The sequence below is a fragment of the Ruditapes philippinarum genome, unplaced genomic scaffold (assembly GCF_026571515.1).
Source record: "Ruditapes philippinarum isolate M1 unplaced genomic scaffold, ASM2657151v2 ctg20207_1_1_1_1, whole genome shotgun sequence".
In the NCBI taxonomy this organism is placed as follows: domain Eukaryota; kingdom Metazoa; phylum Mollusca; class Bivalvia; order Venerida; family Veneridae; genus Ruditapes; species Ruditapes philippinarum.
The window spans coordinates 1,023-14,248 of record NW_026856169.1 but is presented as its reverse complement, the minus strand read 5'-3'; the positions used below and the strand labels follow the sequence as shown (position 1 = coordinate 14,248).

The 13,226-nt window shown below is 36.1% G+C and overlaps 1 protein-coding gene across 1 annotated transcript; it reads left to right on the top strand.

The window, feature by feature from the left end:
- Nucleotides 1–1,636: 1,636 nt before the first annotated feature.
- On the top strand, nucleotides 1,637–12,618 carry LOC132745676 (gem-associated protein 5-like; the record flags this gene model as incomplete). Its single annotated transcript, XM_060734635.1, has 2 exons — nucleotides 1,637–1,849; nucleotides 12,476–12,618. Coding segments are annotated over exons 1-2 (300 nt in total), but the record flags the coding sequence as incomplete, so codon positions are not given.
- Nucleotides 12,619–13,226: the final 608 nt, after the last annotated feature.

The window sequence follows — 13,226 nt, the reverse complement described above, 5'->3', positions numbered from 1 at the left end:
TCTTGTTTCACGAGCTATATTCTTTTTCGGCATTATTAAAGATGACAAAGTAACTATATTATCATAACAAACAAATCGGTTACAACACCTCTAATTTTGAATCAATTAACCTTAATTGCCTTTATAATGATCACGAGGTGTTAAAAACATGTTCACTGGCTGTCACTTATTTAAAAAAATGTTGAACTGCAACTTTTGTTGTCTTTTGTGTTCAACCAAAAAGGTGTGATTTTCATTTTTTTTTATAAATCCTCTTGTGAAAATCAAAAAGAGGTAGAGCTTAGATATTAAGCATGAATCATCTTCTAGTGAGTGTCTACCATGTTTGTCCTTATAAATGCCCTAGTGTCAAAATTGGCCCTGCCCCAGGGGTCATCGATTTTCACAAGAATATTTTTAAAGTTTTTACTATATGCATATAAATGCATATAGTAAAAACTTTAAAAATATTCTTGTGAAAATCCAAAAGAGATAGATCTTAGATATTTCACATGAAACATGATCAGTACCATCCATTGTTGTGCATATAACTCGCACATTCTGTGCCACAAAATGGCTGCCAGGACAAAAAGTAGAAAAATCTTGTCAAACTTTGACAGGTCAAAATGCTGGTGGGATTTCAATGAAACTTCACAGAAGTGACCAGTATCATCCCTAGTTGTGCATATCAGCGGCATGTTTCGCTCAGCTACACAAAATGGTGGCTAGAGCTATAAATATTAAAATATTGTCCAGCTTTCACAGGTCAAACTCCTGGTAGGATTTCTATGAAACATCACAGAAGTGATCAGTTCCATCCCTAGTTGTGCATATTCCAAGCACATACTGCTTGCTGCACTAAATGGCCACATGAGCTATAAACATAAAAATCTTGTCCGCCTTGAACACAGGTCAAATTGCTGGTTGGATTTCAGTGAAACTTCACAGAAGTAATCAGTACAATCCCTCAGGCCTGGTTGTGCATATCGCTGGCATGTTTGCTCTGCTGCACAAAATGGCCGCTAGTGCTAAAAATTAAAAAAAAAAATATTGTGCTGCTTTCACAGATCAAACTGCTGGTTGGATTTCAGTAAAACTTCATGGCTTTTACACACTCAAACACCCAGAGGGATTTCTATGATACTTCACAGAAGTGATCAGTACCATCCCTTAAAATGTGCATATGGCTGGCACATTATGCTTTGCTGCACAAAATGACTGCCAGAGCTATAAATAGAAGAATCTTGTCCGGCTTTCACAGGTCAAACTCCTGGTGGGATTTTGATGAAACTTCACAGGAGTGATCATTACCATCACTTGTTGTGCATATCGCCAGCAAATTCTGCATGCTGCACAAGATGGCTGCCAGATCTTGAAATAGAAAAACTTGTCTTACCTTCACAGATTAAACTGCCATTGGGATTTCAATGAGACTTCACAGGGGTGATCAGTACGATCCCTGATTGTGCATATTGCCGGCATTTTCTGCTTCGCTGCACAAAATGGGCCGTCAGAACTATAAATAGAAAAAGGTTGTTCAGCTTCCCAGAAGGATTTTGACCAAAATTCACAGGAGTGATCAGTACCATACCTAATTTTGGGAGACATAAGTTTTTGCGACAAAAACCCCTTCTAGTTAATAATAAAATAATAACTAAAGTTTCTTTGTTTTGCAGGACAGTTGAAGTGTACAGTGCTGTAGATTTCGTACTCATGGCAATAATACAGGTCCATCATAAACTTGTGAACTGTGTCACCTGGCATCCTTATGTTACCATGGCTTCACCTAATGGATCACCGTACAAACATCACCTTGCTCTTGGCTCTAATGAATCATACATCTATATAGTTGATCTATCAAATTTGTTTGGTATGTTTATATTCCTTTTTGAAATGTTTCTTATTCATATTCATTTAATTGTTTAAACCTGTGATAGATAGTTAAAAGAAGTGAAGAATTAAGGATTTTTATGCTTCCTGTCACTGCCTTGTCTGTCCACCTGTCTGTCTGTCAAAGCACCCTCAGTTGACAGAAAGAATCCTTTAATTTAATAATGCTTCACATGATTTGTAGAGACCTTTTCCAGGAAATGCAGTGACAAAGAATAGTAACTCTACATAAGTTTGATTTTGAATTACAGTCCACTCCCGATACAACAAGATTGTCGGAACTCATGGTTCCTCATTAAAACTGAGTCTCCGTAGTAACCGGGATGGGACAAATTAAGAAATCTGACACCATCGGGTATCATTAATTTGTACTTTCGTTTTTGCGCACATCCTTTAAAAAGAGCACAATGGGTGTTGGTAACTCTTTGGATTTTTGTGTCGCCTCTACGGAGTAGTGGCGACATATAGGGATCACTTCTCTGTCGTCTGTCTGTCTGTCCGTCTGTCTGTCTGTCTCTCCGTCCGTCCGTGCACAAAAACTTGTCCGGACTTTACTGCTCATAAACTACTGGTGCAATTTCATCCAAACTTTACAGAATGTCAGTACCAAGTCTAGTTGTGCATTTTGTCAGCATATTCCGGGTTCAATGATTTTTTTAGAGTTATGCCCTTTAATAATTTTTAATTTTAAAGTTTGTCCCGGACTACTTCTCTTATACCACTAATGCAATTTCAATGAAACTTTACAGGATTGATCTGTAGCTCAAGATCCTTGCGCATTATTGCACGGGTTTTCCGGTTGAATGATTTTTGGACCGAGTTATGGCCCTTGAAAAAAAGGTGTTTTTTTCTGTGGTGTTGCCAGATACACAAAAAGCTTGTCCGGACTACTCCTCATAAACTATGGTGCAATTTCATCCAAACTTTACAGGAATGATCAGTACCAAGTCTAGTTGTGCATTATTGTCAGCATTTTCCGGTTCAATGATTTTTGTCAGAGTTATGGCCCTTTAATAATTTTTAATTTTAAAGTTTGTCCCGGACTACTTCTCTTATACCACTAATGCAATTTCAATGAAACTTTTACAGGATTGATCTGTAGCTCAAGTCCTTGCGCATATTGCACGGTTTTCCGGGTTGAAGATTTTTTGGCCGAGTTGGCCCTTTGAAAAAAAAGGTGTTTTTTTCTGTGTGTTGCCAGATACACAAAAGCTTGTCCGGACTACTCCTCATAAACTACTGGTTGCAATTTCATCCAACTTTACAGGAATGATCAGTACCAAGTCTAGTTGTGCATATTGTCAGCATTTTCCGGTTCAAATGATTTTTGTCAGAGTTATGGCCCTTTAATAATTTTTAATTTTAAAGTTTGTCCGGACTACTTCTCTTTATACCCTAATGCAATTTTCAATGAAACTTTACAAGGATTTGATTCTGTAGCTCAAGTCCTTGCGCATATTGCATGGGTTTTTCCGGTTGAATGATTTTTGGCCGAGTTTATGGCCTTTGATAAAAAAGGTGTTTTTTTTCTTTGTGTTGCCAGATACGCAAAAGCTTGTCCGGACTACTCCTCATTAAAACTAGTCTACTGGTGCAATTTTATCCAAACTTTACAGGAATGATCAGTACCAAGTCTAGTTGTGCACTGTCCGTCTGTCTGTCACAAAAGTTGTCCCAACATGAATTTGGCCATCATGAGGCGACACATGTGATTACTGATCGCTCTTGTTATCAATCGGTTCTTGTAGAAACTTGTCAGGAAGGTTTATGGGTCGTCTCTTGTCAGAAACAATTGAAACAGATTTCAAGGTCAAGTATGAATATGGGTCATCTTGGGAGCTACAGTTTTGCTCCAAATATCCTGGAAGTTGGTAAGGAAGGTTGTTTTGATGATTTCTGTGTTAAATTGTAATATGGGTCATCTCTGGTCCAAAACTAGGTCACAGGACCAAAGAAAAGAAAAAGCTTGTTAACACTCTAGTGGCTGCAGTTTTGATCAAAATAGCCTGGAAATTGGTCTGGAATGTTGTTTTGAATATTTCTAGGTCGAATTTGAATATGAGTCATCTCCAGTCAAAAACTAGGTCACATAAGCTAAAAAAAGAAATATCTTGTTAACAAACTAATAATGGCTGCTGTTTTGATCCAAATATCCGTGAAATTGGTCAGAAATTGTTTTGATGATTTCTAGGTCAAGTTGTATTATATATGAGTCATCTCCGGTCCAAAACTGGGTCACTGGAGCTAAGAATAGAAAAATGTTGTTAACACTCTAGTGGCTGCAGTTTTGATCCAAATATCCTGGAAATTGGTCAGGAATGTTGTTTTGATGATTTTTAGGTCAAATCATTTATGGGTCATCTCCAGTCAAAAAACTAGGTCACAGGAGCAAAAAATAAAAAATCTTGTTAACACTTTGCTGCAGTTTTGATCAAAATATTTTGGAAATTTGTGAGGAAGCTTGTTTTGATGATTTCTAGGTCAAGTTTGAATTTGGGTCATCTCGCGTCTAAAAATAGAAAAAGCTTTTTAACACTCTTGTGGCTGTCGTTTTGCTCCAAATATCCTGGAACTTGATCTGAAAGTCTGTTTTCATGATTTCTGGGTCATGTTCCAATATGAGTCACCTGGGGTCATAAACTAGGTGACACTGCCCAAATATTGAAAAAACCTTGTTAATAACCTAATGGTATTGACTCAATTGTCATCAAACTTGGTCAGGATGCTTGTCTAGTTAATTACTTGGTGAAGTTTGAACATGGGTCATCTCTGATGTAAAACTAGGTCACAGGAGCTAAAAATAGAAAAAAATTGTGAATTCTCTAGTGACTACTATTGTTATCAAAATATCCTGGAAATTGGTCTGAAAGTTTGTTTTGATGATTGCTAGGTCAAGTTGGAATATGGTTCACATGGTGTCAAAAACTAGGTAACACTGCCCAAAGATGGAAAAACCTTGTTAACATTCTAGAGGTCAATTTTTTGACCCAATGGTCATTAAACTTGGTCAGGATGCTTGTCTAAGACATTGCTCCAGTGAGTTCGATGGAACAGGGGAGTGATCTAGGGCCATCATGGCCCTTTTGTTTGCATGTTTCTTTGTTTATTTACGTGTATATACCGATACATGATGGTTATTAGAAAACCCATTATCAGTTGTGTGCCTTTTTAACAGGAGAAATGTAACATTTACAACTTTTGAAATGTTGTTTGTTTTTATTGATAGATTAAAAACCCCTAATTCGTCCCCTACCGTTTTACAGGAGGGGACTTTAGGTTTACCCTCCATCCGTCTGTCCGTCAGTCAGTCAGCACTCACAGGACAGTAATTATGTGGCTAGAGGGACAATCATAAGGTAACTGTTCTTCCTCTTTGATGTCATTCATTCTGTAATGCTTTTATGTGGCTATTTTCTTTGGTGTGGCTAAAAAGAACAATAGAGAGAACAATAGAGTAGCCACATTATTACTCTACTGTTAAAACGTCCGTCTGTCTGTCCGTCCACACACACAGGACAGTAATTATGTGGTTAGAGGGACAATAGGTAACTGTTCTTTCTCTTTGATGTCATTCATTCCGTAATGCTTTTATGTGGCTATTTTCTTTTGTGTGGCTAAAAGAACAATAGAGAGAACAATAGAGTAGCCACATTATTACTCTCCTGTTAGAATGTCTGTCTCTCTGCACTTCCAAATAGGGATAGGGGGCCATCTTACTGTAAACAGAACAAAAGAGAACAATAGAATTCATTATGTAACAATAGAATAAGGGGCCATGGCCCTCTATTAAACAAAAAAAAATAACAATAGAAATGGCCCTTTATCCCTATTAGGTCGGATGTCCATCTGTCCATCCGTCAGTCCGTGCGTCCACAAAACTGGATCCCACGATTACGCAAAAAGTACTGAAAATATTTTTTTTTTTTTCTTCCTATGTTAAAAATTCTGGTTGCTATGGCAACAAATAGACTGAAAGTATGGGAAATTTTACATATAAACTGGATTCAGTGATAAGGCAAAAAGTACAGGAAAATTTTTTATGAAACTTCAAATACGGGTAGAAGGCAGTCTGGAAATTATGCACATCTTTATCTTTTCTTCCTATTTTGAAAATTCTGGTTGCTATGACAACAAATAGACTAAAATGGCAAATTTTATATCACATTAACTGGATCTAGTGATAAAGCAAAAAGTACTGAAAATATTTCTATGAAACTTGAAATATGGGTAAATGGCAATATGGAAATTATGCATGTATTTTTCTTTTCACCTATTTTGAAAAAGAAATTGTTGCCATGGCAACAAATAGGCTTAAAACATGGCAAATATAACAATATTTATGATTAGTAAAAAAAAGCTGAAATTTTTTATAAAACTTAAAATATGGATAGATGGTAGTATGGAAATTATACACATCATTTTAATCTTGACTATAGGAAGTATATTGAGAGCTGCCATACTTAACAACAGTCAGCAACCTCGTCAAGATTTCTGATTCTAATTTTTAGGCCTTTTCACTATAAGTTCTTTATTTCTTAAGGTATTTATTTCAAACTTCAAACATAAGTTTCTGGTCATCAACCACATCATATGTGAGAAGGTTTTAACTCTATCACAAAAAATATCAGAAGTGCCTCCCTTGAACTAACATAAAAAAATGTTGTTGTTTTTTTTTTTAAATAAATTCTTTATTTCTTAATGTATCTTCTTCAAACTTCATATATATGTTTCTTATTATCACTTAAATCATTTGTGAGAAGGTTCAATACTCTAGCAAGACTATTTCCAGAATTATGTCCCCCTTGAACTTGGATTTTTTTCGAGAAATTGGTATATTTTACTCCAACTTCTTCATTACTTATAGGATTTACTTCAGACTCCCACATCATAATAATATGACAAGGTTTATAAATCTAGCATCCTTATTTCCAGAATTATCTCCTTCCTAAACTTTGAATTTTTTTATGCTCCCTGAAAAATTTCGGGGGAGCATATAGTCGGCGCCTTGTCTGTCTGTCCGTCCGTCTGTCCGTCCGTTGTCTTGTCCAGAGCATAACTTGAAAACCCTAGGAGATAATTTGTTGAAACTTCATACAGTGGTAGAGGGCATTGAGGGGGAGTGCAGTGTCAAAGAACCATAACTCTATTTTGCCTGGTTTTTGAATTATCTCCCCTTATAGAAAAATCTTGTCCGGGGCATAACTCTAAAACTATAAGAGATATCAACATGAAACTTTGTAGGTGAATAGATCTCAATGGGTAGATGTGCAGTGCATAAGAACAATAACTCTTTTTGTCCTAATTTTGGAGTTATTGCCCTTGGTAATTTTAACACTTTGAAGTTGTCCGGAACATAACTCTAAAACTATAAGAGATATCAAGATGAAACATTGTAGGTAGATAGATCTCATTGAGTAGAGGTGCAGTGCAGAAGAACCATAACTCTGTTAAGCCTCTTTTTGAATTATCTCCCCTTTTAGAAAAATCTTGTCCAGGACATAGCTGTAAAACTATAAGAGGTATCAACATGAAACTTTGTAGGTAGATATATCTCAATGGGTAGATGTGCAGTGCACAAGAATCATAACTCTGCCTTGCCTTATTCTGGAGTTATTGCCCTTTGTTTATTTTTACTTTTTGAAGTTGTCCGGGACATAACTCGGAAATCATAAGAGATATCATCAAGAAACTTTGTAGGTTGATAGCTCACATTGATTAGAAGTGCAGTGCAAAGAACAGTAACTCTGCCTTGCTGAATTTTGGAATTATTGCACTTTGAACTTTTTCCAGGGACATAACTCTGAAACTACAAGAGGTGTACTTTCCTGTGTCCAAAACCTATTCAGGGAGCATCACCCGGCTCAAACCGGGCTCTTGTTATTCATTCTTTTAACTTTCATTTACTTCAAATTCAAAATAAACATTCATTATGAACAGCTTTATTACTAATTGTTATTTGTTATACTCACATCATGTATGACATCTTGGATCTTTATTTCAAGAGTTACCTCCTCTTTAAGAATTTTGCTTTTAAAAATGTCATATTTTGTAACAGGGATGTTTAAAAAATTAACTTAGAGTGTCCTTCAGTCTGTCTGTTCATAAAAACTCTTTCCTGTGTTCACTTTAAAAGAACTTTTCCAACAAATTTTCTTAAAAAAGAAAAAAATTGAAACATAAGTGAATGGCCAATGGCCCTTCAGAATGTTGCTGGGGTTCTAACCGCAAGGGGACTTATGGATCGCTTGCAGAAAATTAAGCCGCAGTAATAAGTTATTGTCCTTGTTCATTTTTATGCCCCTGAAGGGCAGCATTTAGTAATGGCACTCCTGTCCTTCCGTCTATCCATCCGATAATCTTCATCCCCAAAACTACTGGGGGAAATTCAGTGAACATTTATAGGAGTGATCAGTACCATTCCTAAGTTGTCGCCTGCATGTTCCGCTGCGCTGCACAAAATGGCCACCATAGCTATAAACAGAAAAATCTTGTCAGCACTTCATCTCCAAAACTGCTAGGGTGATTTCAGTGAAACTTTACAGGAGTGATCAGTACCATCCCTAGTTGTGCATATGCCCAGCATGTGAACGCACTGCTTCACAAAATAGACGCCAGAGCTAAAAATAGAAATTTTTTGTCCAAGCTTCATCTGCAAAACCTCATGGGGGATTTCAGTGAAACTTCACAGGAATAATCAGTACCATCCCTTGTTGTGCATATGGCTGGCAAGTTCCACTCCATTGAACTAAAGGGCCGCCAGAGCTTTAAATAGAAAAATCTTGTCCGCACTTCATCTACAAAACCTCTGGGGGGATTTCAGCAAAACTTCACCGAAGTGATCAGTACCATCCTAGTTGTGCATATCACGGACACATTCCGCTCTGCTGTACAAAATGGACGCCAGAGCTAAAAATAAAATTTTTTTGTCCACCCTTCATCTGCAAAACTGCATGGGGGATTTCAGTGAAACTTCACAGGAATAATCAGTACCATCCCTAGTTGTGCATATGGCTGGCAAGTTCCACTCTGCTGCACTGAAGGGCCGCCAGAGCTTTAAAAAGAAAAATATTGTCTGCACTTCATCGCCAAAACCTCTGTTGGGATTTTAGCAAAACTTCACAGAAGTGATCAGTACCATCCTAGTTGTGCATATCGCCGACTCATTCTGCTCTGCTACACAGAGCTATTAATAGAAAAATCTTGACCGTTCTTCATCTCCAAAACCGCCGTTGGGATTTCAGTGAAACTTCACAGAAGTGATCAGTACCATCCCTAGTTGTGCATATCGCCAGCATGTTAAGCTCCGCTGCACAAAATGGTGGCTAGAGCTATTAATAGAAAAATCTAGTCCACACTTCATCTCCAAAAAAGCTGGTGGAATTTCAGTGAAACTTTCACACAATTGATCAGTATCATCCTTAGTTATGCATATCGCCCACAAGATCTGCTTTGCTGCACAAAATGGTCATCAGAGCTGTTAAATAGAAAATTTTGTCACTGCATCTCCAAAAGCGCTTGGTTGATTTCAGTGAAACTTCACAGGATCGATAAGTATTATCCCTTGTTATCCCTTATAAATAGAAATATCTTGTCAGCACTTAGTTTGCAAAACCGCTGGAGGGGATTTGAGTGAAACTTCACAGGATTGATCAGTATCATCTCTAGTTGTGCATAATTTGCCATCAAGTTCCACTCCACTGCACATAATGGCCGCCAGAACTATATTTAGAAAATTCTTGTCCTACTTTCAGAGGTTAAATGCTGGTCGGATTTCAATAAAACTTCACAGAAGTGATCAGTACCATCTAATTAGTTGTGCATATCACCGGCATATTCCGCTCAACTGCACAGAATGGCCACCAGAACTATTATAAAATACAGAAATTTATTATATATTATTATAAAATAACTGCAGAATTCCTGAACTTCTAAAATCTGGAAATTTTGAAATTCGAACATTTTTCAGGGTCCTGAAATTTCTCCTGGTTTTTAGCTCGACTATTCGATAAGAATAAGTAGAGCTATTGTAGTCACCCGAGCGTCGGCGTAACCACTTATGTTAAAGTTTTTGTAATAGTTCAAATATTTTGAAAGTCCATTGACATATGGCTTTGAAACTTTGCACACTTGTTCACCATCATGACCCCAACCTGTAGACAGGAGAAGGTAACTCTATCAAGCATTTTGACAGAATTATGCCCCTTTTTCGACTTAGAATTTATGTTAAAGTTTTTGTAATAGTTCAAATATTTTCAAAGTCCATTGACTTATGGCTTTGAAACTTTGCACACTTGTTCACCATCATGACCCCAACCTGTAGACAGGAGGAGGTAACTCTATCAAGCATTTTGACAGAATTATGCCCCTTTTTCGACTTAGAATTTACGTTAAAGTTTTTGTAATAGTTCAAATATTTTCAAAGTCCATTGACATATGGCTTTGAAACTTTGCACACTTGTTCACCATCATGACCCCAACCTGTAAACAGGAGGAGGTAACTGTATCAAGTATATTTTTTTACTATCAAGCACTAAGAATAGTCGAGCGTTGCTGTCCTACCGACAGCTCTTGTTTATGTATTGAATACCTTTGAATTCTGGACATTCTGAATTCTGAACGATTTTCAGGTAAAATTTTGGTTATATCAATTCAAATTTACTTCCAAAATCCTGAAATTGAAAAAGGTGTGAAGGAATATTATAATTGAGATTGTAAAACCTTCAAAATGTCAGTACATGTAGCTTCCAATTAGCAGCAAACCATCTTGACACCTATTACAATCACAACCTGTCAAGCATGTAAAACACTTATTTAAGTGTGAAAAATAAAAAAAATGGTAAGTATAGTGTGATGAAAAACACAATTTATAAATAGCTGGTAGAACATGAAATAATGCTTTTGTATCAACAAATTGAGTTATAGGTGATCATGAAATTTAAAATACAATGTATTTATAACTTTTAAAAAGTCCTGTTATTTTGCCATTTTATGAATTTAGTAAGCTTCCTATATTTTTCATCATGTCTGAAACGGTTTTAACTGGTGGGGTTTTGTCCTACATTCGTCTTAAACAATTGATGTTCAATGTTAACCTAATGTTTCTACTTGTTCAGATAATTCTGAACTTATGAATTCCGGAAACTTCCAAGTCCTGAACTTTTTGGCTAGTCCCACAGGTGTTCGGTTTTCAGAAGTTACACTGAAGTAACATCTTGTTTTAGTAAAATTTGTTTAGAGTCTTTCTCCTACACTTGAAATGGAATTAATGAAAATTTAGGAATGATTCTGGCGTATATACCGGTATTTTGGCATGTATCAGGGATTTTATGTCAAAGCTGCCTTTCAGGGGCATAAGTCACTTTTAAGTGACAGCTTTTGTTTCACTTTGAACTTTAATGTCTGGGACATAACTATATGAGATATTAACATTAAATTTGTAGGTAGATAGATCAGTGCAGTGCAAAAGAAATGTAAATCTGCCTTGTCTAATTTTAGAGATATTGCCCTTTTTTAGCTCAACTTTTTTTTTTTTTTGGAAAAAAAAAAAAAACAATATATATATATATATATACAGTTACATTCCTCCATTTACGGGGCATGTTTAAAATGACGTATGGGGGTGTAGGCTACCCTTCTAAAATAGTGCCGTAAGCCGGTTTTTAATAGTTAATGATATTTGCACCACAAATGTATATATTTTTAATGGGGTTTTATGTTTCTTGTCAATATGTTTTCACCTATTGTAAAATTAAATATATAGTTGATATATATAACTCATTAGTACCCCTTAGTTCTGTTGTTTGGAAATGTTCATTATATGCCTACATAGTGGCATATATAAAAAACTGACTGCATGAAATAATGCCACTTAAGTTGGTCTTATATATGGGCCCCGTAGGTGATGGTATGTGTGAATATATATTTTCAAAAAAAAAAGTGAGCTAAAAGGCAATAACTCCAAAGAATATGCGTGTATTATTATATTATGAGTAAATTAATATATAATACTCAATGTATTTAAATATATATATATATATATAAATGTGTGTATATAGACAGACCGATTAAATTATAAAAAGAAAACGTTTTCAAACATTTCTTTTTTGCTTTTAGAAAAAAAAAAAAGTCAAGCATTGCCCCTGCCAGGCGGTGGCTCTTGTTCAATTTTACACTGTGAACTTTGTCCTGACATTACTGTGAAACTACCAAACGATATCAACAAAAAACTAAGTCCATAGATAGATCTCATTGAGTAGAAGTGCAGTGCAAAGAATAGTAACTCTCAGCAGCCTTGCCCTAATTTTTCAGAATCATTGCACTTTGAACTTTGTCAAGGACATAAACTATGAAACTACAAGAGGTGTACTTTTCTGTTGTTCAAAACTTATTCGGGGAGCATCACCCTTTTTAAAGCGGCTCTTGATTATCCTGACGTCACATTGTTACAATCAGTTACAAATGCCCCAATTTAAAGTAATGTTACATGTACATTGCAAGAGCAGTGCTTATAAATGACCTATATTTAAGAAGAAAATGCCTGACAGATATACTGTTGACATGGCGACACATCTGACAGAGTTCTAGTTGTTATAAATTATAATTTTAGAGCATGCAGAGAAAAGGGAACCTTTACAGATTACTGAATGTTGGAGAAGATTAGATGGTCATTCAAGCAGGGTTACTGGCCTGGCCTGGAGTCCTCATGTTGATGGTGCCCTTGTATCAGTATCATATGATGGAAATGCTCTGGTAATGTTTAAATAATTTCTTATTTCATTTGAAGAAAAATTTTATTCTGAAGTATGTGTGTTTTTTAGCTCCACTTTTTATTTTGAAAAAATAAAATTGAGGTATTGTTAGTCATGTTGGCGTTTTGTTGCTGTCTGCAAGCCAGTTTAACTGGAGGGGACTTAAGGTTAACCATCCATCCGTCCTCCCATCTGTTCCATCGGTACAAACACAGATGTACTTTTGTGACTCCAAGTAAGGGCTGCAAACGATAAACCAAAAGTTCGATTTGATTTTAGACACTCCAATTCGATTTTTGTACCCCAACTTTGGGGGGGAGTTGGCCATTTAATTTTTTGTATACCCTTGTCAGTCCATCAAGTGGATTTAAATTAAGTATTTGTTACAGTTATTGACCTTCTCTTAGTGAAAATTTGCAATTTTCAAACTTGGGTAGATCAGAAGTATTTGACCAACAGGCGCTCAGTCACATAATCAAATATTTTACTAATTGGCTATATATGTACATTAAAAATTTAAGGCCCCCCAGCAGGATCCAAAAACATTATTGCGGAACAAACAAAGAAATGAAAGAAAATGACCAAAGAACGATTTTTATCTTTTTGTTG